Consider the following 15,367-nt stretch of genomic DNA (forward strand, 5'->3'; position numbering starts at 1 on the left):
GACAGATCCCAATGATCTGATACTGCAGAGGAAGATTTCACAGGAGGAAGAAAAAGGGAAAGCTGGAAAATGTTACTACATGGAGCCCCTTCCCCACATATGTTAATTATCTACCATTCACACAGCAACCGTGACTCAGGGAGGCCTGTGTTCTGCTGGTGAAACAAGGAGACAAACCCCAACTCTCACTGAAGTCTGGCAAAACTCCCATTAGCCTCAGTGGCATCAGGGTTTCGCTTTGTGAGAACTCTAGGGTTCAAAGATGCTTCTCCAGTTGTGTTGCTTGAGCAGACAAGAAAAAATGCCTTTTATGAGATGCCATTACGGGCTGCTTGCTGTGCAAGCACTCTGCAAAAACGTATCATTTATGGGACCACTTCAGCCTGCTCTGATCATCTCTTCCCACTAAGCCAACAGTCTTATGTACCTCTGTCCTTCTGATAACACACAGAGAAGATGCTCTTTTGGCACTGTGGAAGGTGACGTGGCTAAGGGGGATGTACACTGAAAAATCCATGCTCATTGGAAAAGGGGGTGTGGTACCCTCTCTCTTCTGGCTGCACGTGTGCAGCCCTGTCTCCAACTGCTGCAACACTGGATGCAACCCTGAGAGAGAGGAACTCAGGCCTGGAGCTGTTGGAAATGTAAATATGCCCAGGTTGAGAGAAGGACACGGCTGACCACTGAGACAAAGCACAGAACTCTCCTCCTCCTCGACTGAAATAGCCTTCCCTCCCTACCAAGAGAAGGAAAGGATGTCACTGCAACAGATGTAATGGCTAGAATGAGAAAAGAAACAGTAGAAACCCTCACTACTTCTTGACATAAGGGATCTGGGTGGAAAATGCTCCTTGAGCAATGCTTTGGCAAAAGGAGATCCTATCACTACTCCAAAATAACAGATAATATCTGGGTGAGCAGACATGATTATCCAAAAAGGCCTTCACCACTACGGGATCCAAACCCTCCAAAAAAAATCACTGCACCCCTCTCCAGAGAGGCCCAAAACTGCAACATCCATGTTACAGGAAGCTTTTCAGAGCAAGGGGGAATGAGGCATGGAATGCTGCTCATGAGCACACTGTGGAGGACAGAGGCAGATCTGAAGCCATAGCTTTGGAAACCTCCATGCTTTGCTTTCAGTACAACTGCCCCACAATCCCCTGGCACACACTGTCTCTGTGTCAAAGGGAGGTGGATTCTGGATGTGGAGTGGAAACATGGTGAGTATTTTCAGCCTTCCTTCTGCAGTGCCATTTGCATGTCTGACATTTCAAAGGCTGACCCTGAGCTGTGCTGGGAGCTGTGTAAAAACCTGAAGTCTCAAAAATGAACCACTGGATGGCAAAGTCAGCCTGGTGGAAGAAGACGCCCTGCCACAGAAATGGGGAAAAACCCTTTCGGGGTGTTGTTTTTACATGGAAGATTGGATTCTGTGGAAAATAGTACGAATTATGGAGTAGTCTGTGAGTTTCCATTGGCCCTTGGCCATGACATGCAAAAGAAAAAAAAACCACACAAAAAAAGGAATGAAAACACTTTTTATCATTTTGTTCCTTTCAGAGGGCCCAGAAGCTGTGTGTGTTACAAGTGCCACGTTTCTTTGTTGCACTCCAGCAACCAACACAGATGTAGCAGGGCCAGGAGCTGGATGCTTACGTTTTGTGTATCTTGGATGCAAGGCTTTGGAAAATCTGTCTCTGAGTTGTACAAATGGTCACCTCACTCTCTACTGGGAGTTGCATTCCCATTGTTTATTCTGTATTTCTAATATTGACTTGTTTAATTTCCTAAGGCTCATGTCAGTGTCATTTAGAAACAGTTTGGGATTTTTTTTCATCTCACAAAAGCTGGATTTCATTTCTCAAAATTTCCTTTTTGTCACACAGACAGTGCAAAAGGAAGTGGCATTTGGGGCAATTGTGATAGTATAAAAACAGAGTCTAATGCATACCTGAGGTGCAAATGTCATGCCATTAACTCTTTTCTGTTGCAGCTTTTATAACAACAAAAATAATACCTCACCTTGTATATATAATGTTCCCTGCCCTAAAAGACTTAGATCCAGAGCCCATGAGTGGGTGCAGCTGGTAGTGTGGGATGATGCTCTCAGTCACTCAGGGCTGGTCAAAAGTACATGAGTCACCCTTGCTCCAGCTACACAAACCTTGGGTAATGTTGGTGAAGTCACCCATATGCAAAGGCATCATCTAACTTAAGGCACTTTAATCATTTTGGCACATCCCACTGCTGCACTACAGTCAACATATGTAATTCAGCATTTTACTAATCCTTACACAGGTTGGTGCATGAGATTCAACTCCATTACAGTTTTCCAGGAAAATCTGGAGGACAAAGGCAGGGGTTGTAAGAATAGAAGCACAGAGTTATGTAGTAGAGGTCAGTACAATACGTGACAGAAAAACCACTTCCACCCATGAATGTAAAAAGGTGCGCTCTTGTCCTGAGGGTTTTTCAGAGCAGTGAGTGCTGCTTACCAAGGGTGCCGTGCTGCTTGCTCACAGGTGTATCTTTTATTAGGGTCCTTTTCCATCAAATTCCGAATGAAGTCTTTAGCTGCAAAAAAAAAGAGAGAATAATTGAAAGCAATAGAGTTGAGGCCCAGTCCTGCTGCCACATGATCAGCCAACAGCACTGATCAGGCTCCCAAGTGCCATTTGGCCACAGCACAAGAAAATGGCCCTGAGTAATTTTTTATTTATTAGTATAGATATAACCAAAGTGACTTAGGACAAATCCAAGCTATTTAGTGTAGCAGATAAAAGCTGAAGGCATCTACTCCTGCAGGCATTTAGGAGTGGTATGGATAATGCAGAGTCAGCAGAGGATAACCCCACCAGCTCCTGGGTCCCTGGTCAGTCATGTGCTGCATCATCTTAGTGGTCAGATCGTGGCCACATCCACTGGAGGTGCTGGTCAGCTGAGAGGAGAGGGAGGATGTCAGACGCCACAGTAAGAGGAGCTTCACGTTGCTCATTCCAAGCAGTCACACACATGGACAGCTGTGAGGACATGTTGCCTATTTAAGAGGAATTTAGCAAGGAAAATGGACTCCCTGGAGCAGGAGGCAGTGTGTTTTTAATCGGCACTATAATGGAAGGAAGGGAGATTGCAGCATGGCGTGCATCCAGCAGCTTCAGGACAGCGTAGCTGAAGGAGCCACAGCAAAGCCAAATATGGCAGGAAAATCTTTGTGCTGATTTAGGTGATGGACTTTCCCCCATGAGGCATAAGAGTCTGCCAGCAGACTTTCATATTTTCTCTGAAAATCCTTATTAGTTTAAAAAAACTTCTCATCACATATATTTGTGAGCAATCCATCACAACGGTACCTGGACTGCAGATGTAAGCAGCGTAAAATGATGCTCTGTGTGGAGATAAGAGCATATATAATCATCTTTATAATAAAAACACTCATTTTTTATCTCCCCTGCCTCAATCAGTAGCACTAATAAATTAGAAAACTGTATTTATATGGATATTTTTACATGATGGAATATTCCTAGAACTCATTTCTTCTCCTGCATGAAGTAGCAGATGTTTCCGTGGGTTGGACAGAGGAAGGACACTGAGCTTGGGTGACCTCTTGGAGACCACACAGTGTCTCAGGGACACAGGCATGTGCAAGGCTGAATGTCCCCTGCTGTCACCCCTTGACATGGACCCACGCTGGAGCCAGAAGCCCTTCGGCACATCTGCCTGTAACACCTTGGTGTATCTGCCCCTCTGCCAGGCTGACAGGAGCAGGGACAGGTGGGTACTATGGGTTAAATGTCTCTTGCACTGGGTGGGGAACATCCACCCACATGGACAGTCCTCCCAGTTTCTGTATCTGCTCACCTGCCTCATTTGAAAGCCATTAATTTCTTGGTTCTTTGCTGCACACACTGAGGACTTGCTTTGGAGCTGCAGTGCAGTGTCAGCAACAGAGCCAAACTCGTTTGCCACCTTATTATTAATGACACATTAACAATCTGCTTTTCATTTGGATACAATGAAGAAATTAAGCTGCTTTTTCTTCTTGGGTCCGCCTTCTGCCATCTTTATCTTCTGTTTGAGCTATGTTTTAGTGCTTTGTGTGTGGCCGGGCAAAACAGTATTTAATTTGTCTCCTGCAGAAACAAACTCCCAAGACTATTTGAGCCAAAAGAAATGCACATTCCCACTGTTTTTCAGTTAAAATGAGCTCCGAACATGATGGAGGGTGCATTTTCATGCCCAGGGGGGATGTATGCAATAGGCACACATGCATGCCTGGTTGTTGCAATTTAAACAGCAGTAGCTACTTACCAGACTCGGAGATGTCATCCCAGTACGGAGAGTCAAACTCATACTCTGCCTTAAGGATCTGCTCAAAGAGTTTGGAGTCGTTTTCATCATAGAAAGGGGGGTATCCACAGAGCCTAATGGAGGACAAGAAAAGAGAGAGGTGGCCACTGGACCCATTTCTGTCCAGAAGGTGAGAAGGAGGGAGGGAGAAGAAGGAGAAACTCTTGCTTAAGACTTGCCCCAGTAAGTTTTCAAGCAGGCAAGTGCTACCATGAGAGAAGTTTGTTCAGGGACATGTAAACTCACAAGACTGGCACTGTCCTGGACAGAGAGGAATTCTGCCTGGAAACCTGGTGCTGTTGACCCCATACTGACCCATGCAGATATCCTGGACTCCCTCTGCATGCTCTTGGGTGTTTAACCAGAGGAACAGTTTTATCACACAGACATAACCCCTTCCATCCTCTCCTTTAGACGTGCTAAGAGGAGATTTCAGGGTCACAGAACATCAGTCCCTCTCATCCCTCAGCATATCCAGAAGACCTGGTGCAATGCAGGACAAGGAGCCCCGCAGAGCTTTCAGGCAGAGGGCATAATGCATCTGCAGGTTCTGCTGGGCTCTGTGTCCCCAGACACAGTGAGGAGGACGCCTGGGAGCCCGTTCTCCTCTGCAGCAGGGCCTGCAAGGGCTGCACATGGGCCAGTTGCTGCTGCAGACACAGGGAGAGCCTCTCCCTTTCTCACTCCTGCAAGGGATTTCGCTGACCCCATCCAATTGCCTGCTTTGCCTGAGGCTAATAACAGTCCTGTCCTGGTTTTCAGTGTTTATAATCAGGCTTCTCAGAAAACCTGGCCTCAGGACAAGCAGGACATTGAACATTATTTGCCTAGTTTGAGCTAATACATTCAGGGTGCACCCTCCCAGTGCTGCAGAGAACAGGACAGCCACGATGCTGAGGCAGGGCTGGACTTGGGAAAAGCACATCCAGCACTGCATTAAGCAAATGCAGTGACAAAACTCGTGTGTCAGAGATCCCTCACACCCAGCTGGTGCTGCAGGGAGAAGTCTGTCCCACTCTGCGCAGACATGCCAGCAGAGACACCCCTTCTTCAGATTTTAATACCAGCTTTGCAAAGTGCCAGATTTATCTCTGAGGCTGGCCCAAGGTTTTAGCAAACCCATCCTGCTCACAGTTGAACAGACTCTCCTGCCTCTGCGGTCTGTATAAAGATGATACTTTTTTTTCTCTTATCGCTGGTCTAAATCATTCTTTCACATACTTTGCTGGTATTGAAATCATCTTTTTCCTACAGTTTTTTAACTCTGAGTCAATCAACCTCAATAAAGCATTTAACTGGAGAGAGCCAGCCATTACAAACAGACTGAAGATCCAGCTCAGAAGCAACAACAGAGCAAGGCGGGGAAACTGCAAGAAATTAAATACTTGAGTTATTTATAACCCAAAGCCAGCTGGCTGCCCTGGAGGTTACTCGAACCAACTCAGCACTTGAGGGTGAAAGGAGTAATGTTTTGTTAGCTCTGAAGAGCCAGTGTGCTTGATAAATAATTTAAATACCGAGTGAGATGTTGATCTGCGTCACATCCATACTGACCTGGGAGAACTCTACTGAAATTTGCAGCATGATAATGAACCCGCTGTGGTTCAGCTGAACCAGAAGTCTCTCTCTATCTCGGAGAGCAGATGAGCCAGTCCTCATTTGTGTCCCACTGGATGACTGCCATTGTCAAAAGCAGTAAGATAAACTCATGCCAGGCAAGCATGTACGTCCAGAGCAGGACTGTGCACCTCCTTAATGGGCATGTGCTTGTGTGGGGGGCTGGGTACTCCTGTGTGAAACCCCGTGGTGCAGGTGGTCTGTGAGAAGGGTCCTTAAAAATGCTGAATTCAAGCAAATGCCAAAAAGGCACAATGTACATGGATAACGAAGGAAAAACATCTGGTAGCTTAATGAAGAAACTGGATCCACAGTCAGGGTCCAGCCCTACAGGTATCTGTGATGAGCTTACAAATTACTTGTTTTAGTGTGATAATTATCAGTGCTCACACCTCACAGTCTTGGAGTGGGATGCACATTAACTGATTTTCACCTTCCTCCTCTTTCGTCACAATCCTCAAGATTTTGGGTGCTTTACTGAGGGGAAATGATGGAGCTGACAGCACCAGCACTGTAACTGGTAGGATGAGCACTGGGGTAGAGATGCCCAGGTTGGAGTTAAAGAAAAAAAAAAAAAGAAAAAAGAAAAAAGGAAAGAAGAAAAACCACTTGAAGCCATTGCTCTGTCCCCTCTTCCCTGGGAGACTCAGGGGGCTCCATGTAAGAAGCCTGACAGCCCTTCATTAATTTCTTGCCTTCCTCAGCACTTTCCTTAAACAACCCCAAAGCATTTTAAGGTGAGCAGACAGCACTGTGCATGCTGAGGCACTGGCAGGCTGCTCTGGAGAGAGAAATAGCTCCCTTCAAATGTGCTAATTGTACTAATGTACTAATTACCTTGGCAAAGGTACAAGAGCACAAGTTAGGACTGCTGTGATTTATACACACTTGTGGCAACAAAAGGTAGGAGCAAACTGCAAAGCAGAACAGAGCTGGAGGGCAACAACCCTGAAAGGGGGGAGCAGAGAGACATGAGTCCCAGCAAGAGCCCCAGCCTCTCCAGAGCCTTTCACTCTGCTTTACTGAGGGGAAATGATGGAGCTGACAGCACCAGCCGTGTAACTGGTAGGATGAGCACTGGGGTAGAGATGCCCAGGTTGGAGTTAAAGAAAAAAAAAAAAAAGAAAAAAGAAAAAAGGAAAGAAGAAAAACCACTTGAAGCCATTGCTCTGTCCCCTCTTCCCTGGGAGACTCAGGGGGCTCCATGTAAGAAGCCTGACAGCCCTTCATTAATTTCTTGCCTTCCTCAGCACTTTCCTTAAACAACCCCAAAGCATTTTAAGGTGAGCAGACAGCACTGTGCATGCTGAGGCACTGGCAGGCTGCTCTGGAGAGAGAAATAGCTCCCTTCAAATGTGCTAATTGTACTAATGTACTAATTACCTTGGCAAAGGTACAAGAGCACAAGTTAGGACTGCTGTGATTTATACACACTTGTGGCAACAAAAGGTAGGAGCAAACTGCAAAGCAGAACAGAGCTGGAGGGCAACAACCCTGAAAGGGGGGAGCAGAGAGACATGAGTCCCAGCAAGAGCCCCAGCCTCTCCAGAGCCTTTCAATCCAGCTCCTCTGCATAGCTTGAATATCTACACATCTGGGAAATCAGTCTGTGTGTCCAGGAGGTCACTGCAGCCCATGGTGATGCACAAGAAGAGACAGGGTCATGTTGGAAGGCACCAGAACTGCTGGAAGCTGGACACAGGGCAGAAAACAGCCTCTTTTGGCACAGCTTTTCCCTTGCTAGGAAGAGGTTGAGAAGCATTAGTTGGTACTACAGGTCATGGGAAGGGAGATCCCCCCAAACCAGCCCCTTGCGTGAGAGCCAGCTGAGTGCAGAGCAAAGGCTGATCCTGGCTTGGTCAGGGATGGGATGAACCTCCTGCACACAGCAATCAAAGGATGTTCCTCTGGGAGGCAAATCAGTGACAACCTACATCAAAAGTTAAGTGAGAAGGGAGCAAGCCCTGTAGGTCAGAAGAGGTGGTATGTGGGACTGGAACACTGGGGCACCCTGGCACAGGGATGGGTTGAGAGCCAAAATACAGGCAGCCTTGCTGTCCTTTTCCTTAAAAACAGAGCTTAGGAACACACAGAAGTTTTAATGTTACTTAAGGTTTAACATTATTGGCTTTACAGAAGGGATGGGAAAGCCCCAGCAAATCAGCCTATCTTGCAATTTATGTCTGGAGGAAATCTTGCTGGACTGCCAGCAACTGGGCCACTTTCCAAAGTCCATAATGAGTTTTTGGTTAATTCTTACAGAATCAAAATCCCACCGACTTCATTTCCATCTGCTGGGACATTTCTGTGTGAAAAAAATGACCTCACTATCAGAGGTTCTGCTGCTTTTCTTTAGATATGCAGAAATGCAAAAATAACCCCTCTGTATTTGATGTGAAAAAATCCTGCACTGTCCTGGGGGAGTTTCAGGCAGCTATTAGTTGTCATCATTTTCTTGCAGTTTCACCAAATAAAAGGTTTTCAGAATTATTTAGCAACCTTATCATATAAGCAACAGATTTTCCCCTAAACTCCTATTCCCAGTCTTGCCTTAAAAATAATGGGATGCAGATAAGAAAAACACAGGTGGATGTACAACAGAAAGATATTGCCAGAAGTCATTTCTAAAAGTCATCCTGAGAGCAAAAGAGGAAGAGCAGAAACATCTTGTCCTCACCAGGCAGAGAAAGCAAACCCCTGCAAGCTCCCATTACGTATTGGGGGTGATACTAAAGGCTAAATAACTCATTCACATGGTCAGTGTCCAGCCTGTAACACAAGAGGCCCAAGGGTTACTTTTACAAACAACTTTATGGTTAGATTAGAACAAAGAATTCAGTAAGTGCTCAAAGACCTGAGATGTATGGCGTGGGAAGTCATCCAAGTGCTATTCATAGGGATAAACAAATGTATTTCTTTTGTATATTCTGGGAACAATCCCTCATACTGGCTGACACCAGTGCCCCCACAAAGCTGTGGACAAGGACATATCAGCACAGGGAACCAAAGACAAATTAAGAAGCAAGCAATGAGGAACAATCATTTGGGGTTGTCTTCCCAATGTTAGCTGAGTTTTCCTGAATAATCCAACGTGCTTGTGTCCTCTGCCAGCACTGTTTCTTCTTTCAGTGCTGAACAAGTAAGTTATTCCTCACTTTCTTGCTTAGACTTTTGTGTGATGCCAAGCAGGCAAGATGACTGACCACTTTTCCCCAATGGATGACTCCTAGGGTGATGGTGGAAACTTCTTTTGGCAGAATATACTTTGCACTGTCCCTGGTTAATCCTTCCATACAAACATCACTGATGATTCATGCACATCCACTTGAAAATCAAAAGCAGCTCAGCAGCAAAGTGTGAAAGTATGATCCAAGATTTATCTCCAGATCTGTAACTGTTTATAAACAATAACAAACCAGTAACTTTTTTGTCCTAATAGTGAAGAGAATCAGAAGAAAATTCAAAGCAAATTGTGTTTGACCTCTTGCAGAAGACTATGAATAACCAGGGGATGAGGCAGAGCATTCTGTGCCTCCAGGTTCTTTTCCAGCTTTGAAACACAATTTTCTGTTGCTTGCATAAATTAACTGCATCTTCACTATATAAAGTATGCATGTGATCAGTATTTTAGTTCCCCAAGCTTTTGTCACCCCTTATGTGACCCAGAAAGGTACAAAATCCAGCTGCTGGGAATCCAGTGAAGTCTCTTGCTCTTCTTACACTTTATATTTTTAAGCTGGACACATTATCAAAACTACCTTGTGATAAGTGGAAAGCCGAGCTCAACAGTGAGGCTGTTTCAAATTGAGAAATACTGCAACTGGAATAACAGGAAATTTCAGGCTCTAAAATTAATTTTTGTGAATAATGACTTCTCATGCAAAACAGGTTTTGATAAAAACTCCACTGGTGCGGCCTCTGCAATCTGGCTGTCATTAACGAGGAGACTTAGAGGCTGGCACTGAAACAAAAGTATTCTTTCCCAAGACATCCTTGCATATCACGGAAACAAATACTTCTCTACAGCATCAGTGCCACAGAAACAGTTTGTTCTTCCAGTGTCATAAAGTGAGGGCTCTCAAGTGAGACTGAGCTTGTGTCTGGAGGCACTCAAACCACTTGCAGTAATATTAGCTCAAAGCATCTTTGATTTATGCCTGGCTTCTGTGTTGGTTTCCCCTGAGTTTCCATCTTCTTAAATGACAACAGTCTGTCCAGAGTGGCAGTGAGGATCTGTGGGAGAGGTGATGAGGTGAGGCTGGACGTTTTGCTTGGATTGCTTTATGTAAAAATGCATCTCCAACTGGTTTAGGCACGTGCAAGGAGCTCCAACTCTGCTGATTGTGGAGCTGGAAATGGCATATCCAGATGGGTGCAGTGGCATATTGGAACAAATAACTCCTGCTCAGGGCAGGATTAACTCCCAGCATTGCACCAGGGTGATTGTGCTGCTGGTTCTTGCGGCATCTCAGTGCCATGTCACACTGGGAGACCACTGGCACTGCTGCCTTTGGTGGTGTGGCACTGCTGAGACCACAAACCTACGTGTCAAACCTGTACCCATCACTGGTGGTATCAGACACGCCAGCAGGGCTAATTCCTTCCAGCTTAGGGAAGCACCCTCCTCCTCTCTCTTTTTACTGTATCCCAGACATCCACTTTCTTAAGAGACCACATCTGCAACTCCTGGCTATTCCTGGAAGCAAGGATGAGATCCAGACCAAGACTACGACACGTGAGATGTGGGCTGGGTTTCTAAGATCACATTGCACTCAGCAGAGATGGAGTCAAGGGAGGATGGAGAGTGATGTAAATGTACCACACAGCACATGAATCCACACTGTGAAAGTAGGGCTCTGAGCAGGCAGCAGGGTGGGATCCAGCCACCTCAGCATGGGCATCTGGTGCAATTTGACATGGTCCATGGTCTCCAGCTTGGATCCATCTGCCTCTCCAGAAGGAATGTCTCTGCAATGTGTTACATCTGCCAGATCCATGTGGCTGCCCAGGACCCCCCAGCATGGCAATGAACATGCAAGTTTAGGCAACTGAACAGCACATCCTGGTGAAATGGCTGCTTGCATCCACCCAGGCTGGGTTGAGGTGCCCAATGCACCTGGAGAAGCTGAAGTGCACAGGGCCCCTGATGCCAGGGGCTGTGGGGGGCTAAGCAAAGGGAGCCCTGGAGTGCTGCTGACTGCTACACGAGCTGAAGGATGTGGCTTACACATTGAAAGAGGTGGTTTGGTCTCAGACCCAATCCCACCCAAGCTGTAACAGTCTGGCAAACACATTAACAGGCTCCTTCTACAGCAATGGTTATTGCTGTTCATTTGGGCTGTAGAAAATACAAATCAAGACCTTATTACCTGAAGCACAGAAACCCTGAAAAGGTTTCCTTGTCCTGCAAACAGGGATTCATAGAGGCTCATTCTTACTGAGATGATTTAAGCCTTCTGGGTTGGGAATTCCCTGTATAGCAAATAGGGAATTTAAATTTGAGGAGTGTGCATGCCTTGCTTGACAAGCTGATCACACGCTGATTTGGAAAACAGAGAAGGAAACGGAGCTGAACCTTGCAGAAAGAGCAGCCTTGCTTAGGAAGGAGAAAGGATTACAGAGGAGATTAAAATCTTCCACCTGTTGAAGAAGTGTTCATAAACTGGGTGTGGAGGACACATTGCTTAGCACTGCCTCACCCCTATTCCTTAGCAAGACCCGTGAAAGCAACAAGTGAAATAATCAGGTCTGCCAGCACAAAAGGCCTTTGGTGCATGAGCCACTGACACATGGGACTGACAACCTGGAGGAAAGCAGAGCCAGGTTTCTCTTCAGAAAGCCAGATGCAACAGTTCACAGCCCTCCCTTGGGCTGCCAGATGGACACACATTTTCACGGTGTATATTTGGCAATAAACTGAACCCAGGCAGGAGCTGAGCCTGGAGATAAGGCAGAGTAGTGCTAGCTCCCACCTGCATCCTCCTTCTCCCACTCTCTGAAGCTGGTAGTCAGCAAAGTGCTAAAAGAGCATCAGAAAAGACTCCAGCTGTGTCCTGCCATGGCTGGCAAAGAATGACAATGTCAAAAATCCCAACCCCTAGGACTTCCATGATCAGGTTTGCCTGTGAAAAATGGTAACTTTGAGTCAGCATACATCCTCCTCATCTAAAAGAGCACTAGGGAATGATTTCTGAAGCAGCCTCTGAGGTACTTTGGCACGTCTGTCCTCTTCCTCACTGCTGTAGTAGGTCCCGCTGGGCTTTGAAACAAAGTCAGAATCAGCACTGTTGATTTTTGCTTTGTTTAGCAAAAGCTTTTTGCATCCTGCTATTGATGGCTGCTCTGAAAGAAATCCATTCCCATGTAAGTTTTGTACTCAACAAGTTTTCAAATATTCATGTAGATTAGAAAGTCAGTCATAAAACTAATGTTTTCAGGCAGGATTTTGGTTTAAATAAATAAACATACATGCAATAAATAAAGCCTTCCTATACTATTGTATATAAAACCTCCTTCTTTTGGGTAGCATGTAACTTATGCAAATGTAATGCAAATACAAAGAATGAACATTGCACAGAGTGGATAGCACAGCAATGAGGTATGTCCTGGCAAAAACAGTTCTACCACACCATCAAAAAGTTATTCATGTTGACAAGCCATGAAATGTCTGCATAAGGAAAAAGGGAACAAAGTAGGAATGCTTTAATGCTGTGCCTCATTGGAGCTGCTTTTTCCTTCAGTCTAACTGTGACAGTTGTGTAAAAGGGAAAAGTAAAAAATAATAAAGCACTGGTAATGCTGTTAGGAAAAGACATTTGTTTCTGTGGCAGCTCTGTGAACACAGCCAGATTTGTTTCTCCTCAAAACCAATCTGAACAGGGGACACAGTAACTTCAATAATGGCACAGCCTGGACAAGCCCACACTAATGCACACAGTAGAGCTCTGGTGGGAGCAAGGATTTTGGCAGCTGAATGGTACTGGTTCATTTCCTACCACTTTTGCTCAAATTTCAGCCTTTTTGCAACTGGGAGGTGTCCAGGGTTACCCCATGTCACAAGTGGCAGGAATTAGCTATTTTGCCACAGGCAAAGCAGGTAACTTCATGGTGGGAGAGCAAGCTGCAAGTCCCAAAGGTGCCAGCACTGGAAACTCAAGAGGTACTCACAGGATGTAGGCAATGACCCCGATGGACCAGCAGTCCACGGCTTTGCTGTAGGGCTTCTGGGCCAACACTTCAGGAGCTGAAAATAAAAAGCCAAACAAGCACATGTTATAAAACAAGACATTTGAATATGGTCAAAAGGCAGGACCCTGAAACTTGAAGCACCCCAAGACCTTGTTTTGCTCTCCACATACAGCCCTTGCATTTGCAAATGTCCGGGTTTTCTGAAGGTCATATTCTCACAAAAAAGGATGACTCCTAAAGTGGAGAAAATTCACCATTTTTTTGTCTCCAGGCACAGAAAACAAAACAAAGCACAGAAAAATGCATGAGAGGCAGAGGGCCATCACCTCCCTCTTTAGGAGGAAAATGAGGCCAAGCTCTGCACGGGTGCAGAGATGCACATTCTCCCTGACAGCATTGTGGCTCCGCCGCGTCGTGCTGCCAGACCAGGGAGTTCCAGAGGCAGCTCAGAAAGGGCAGCGAGTCAGGGAGGAGATAAGCTACATCTGCAGGAAAGGAAGGAGAGCATTCACCATTTCTTCCAGCAGCTGCCTCCCAAAGCCTGCTGGATGTCGGAGTCAGAGGGAGTGATTAGTCCTTCTGCCTCTGGGAACACAGACACCTTCAGAGGGAGAAATGAAAAGCAACAAGAATTGGACATGAACAAAGGAACTAAGCCTCCTGCCTCTATAGTTTTCAGCCACCATAGTCAGAATTTTGCTAGAAGCAAGAGCCTGGGCATTTATTGAAACTCTTCATGGATCTGCTTTAGTGTCTTACACTACTGAGACTTAAAAAGGTGTATTTTTTGTTTGGAATCCTGGAGTATATGTTTTCCCTGTTGGCACCTTGCAGGGCAAATGCTTACACCTAAATTTTAAAACCCTGAGACCCTAATCTTTTTCATGTAAAGAAGCTTTTGCCTTTTTCAAAGCAAAATGTCCACAATAATGCAAGAAATCACTGATTGTGGCATTCCTAAAGCAGACTTGCCACGCTGGGTTTTAAAAAGCACAGTATTTCCTTTGAGTAATTTAGAGTTCAAGGGCTGGAAAAAAGTCATGAAGCAGCAAGTCCCAACAAAAATGTTTCTTGGGAGTCACACCTTCCTCTGCTAGGAGTCTCACCAACACCAAAGCAGTTAGTTAGCTGAAGAACAGAAAAAAAAAAAATTGTGAAGTACAAAGATGTTTTAAAACTTGAGCCCCACACTTATGCTCTGGTGTCCTGGTCTTTTCTAAGTATTATCTTCTTAAGCCAGACAAGCCAACAAAACCAAGGTGAAAACTGCCAGCAAGGTATGGAACAAGAAGAAATAATGAGAATCAGAGAAGACTTTCTGGTGCTTTGACATGAAGGCTCATAGAGAGGACTGAAGGAAGGTGAGGGCATCCAGGCTGCATTTCCACATGCACAGCAGTGATGGAAAGGGTCAAATTTCACTAGGGACATGTTGCAAAAATGAAGAAAATACAGGGGAATGTGGGTAAGATTATAGCTGGCAGCCAGATTAGGAAGACTCTTGAAGACTGGGATAAGCCCCAATCTGCAGCACAGGTTAAATACTACCCCAATTTTCAAGTCATTCAGCAAACTGGGACCACTGCATGTGAACTGGAAATTGGGACCACTGCATAAGAAATGAGACAGTTTCCTATTTTGTCCCATCCCTTGTAACTGAATTTTGGGACAAAATATGAGGAAGGAGGGACTTAATATTCTCCTGTCTTTATGTGCTCAGATGTCTTCCAACTCTCAAGTCCTTCCAAATTCCCAATATTTTATTCACATTCTCTTCTACCTTTGACTGTCTGTGCCTGTTTACATACTTTACAAGACTAGTAAACATTATACCTCTCATAGCTCCCAAAGAAAATATTATGCAAATAGCTGCTGAGCACAAGTGAGCTCCTGACATTATACAGATATGCCACATTACCATAAGAGAAAACAATTCTGAGATGAGGGGATGTGAACTATATAAAGATTTTCCCTCTTAAAACATCAAAGCTGTGCTGGGGCATTTCTTTCTGTTTTAAATGAGTGAAAAACACTGACAGCTGTTTCTGTAGATGGCAGCTCTGAAATAGGTAAGACCAATATAGGATCAAGCCCAAAGCAAATGTGAGGCTATTACCTCTCCTTTGGTAAACATTAATGAAGAAAGACAGGAGCTTTAAATACTTCTTTTAAGGCCAAATGGCCGCTTTTGATTTTTTTTCCAATGAGCAGA

General features: G+C 45.2%; 1 protein-coding gene across 1 annotated transcript in view; it reads right to left on the reverse strand.

Annotated features, from left to right (window-relative positions):
* The window catches only part of CAMK1D (calcium/calmodulin dependent protein kinase ID), a 123,434-nt gene that overhangs the window by 18,545 nt on the left and 89,522 nt on the right, over window positions 1-15,367 (reverse strand). Inside the window, exons 7-9 of the mRNA XM_017740351.1 lie at window positions 13,135-13,210; window positions 4,312-4,424; window positions 2,499-2,577 (exon numbers count right to left, since the gene is read on the reverse strand). Coding sequence (XP_017595840.1) covers window positions 2,499-2,577; window positions 4,312-4,424; window positions 13,135-13,210 — 268 coding nt within the window. The remainder of the gene's footprint in view (window positions 1-2,498; window positions 2,578-4,311; window positions 4,425-13,134; window positions 13,211-15,367) is intronic.

Source organism: Corvus brachyrhynchos, unplaced genomic scaffold (genome assembly GCF_000691975.1).
Source record: "Corvus brachyrhynchos isolate BGI_N302 unplaced genomic scaffold, ASM69197v1 scaffold307, whole genome shotgun sequence".
Taxonomy (NCBI): Eukaryota; Metazoa; Chordata; class Aves; order Passeriformes; family Corvidae; genus Corvus; species Corvus brachyrhynchos.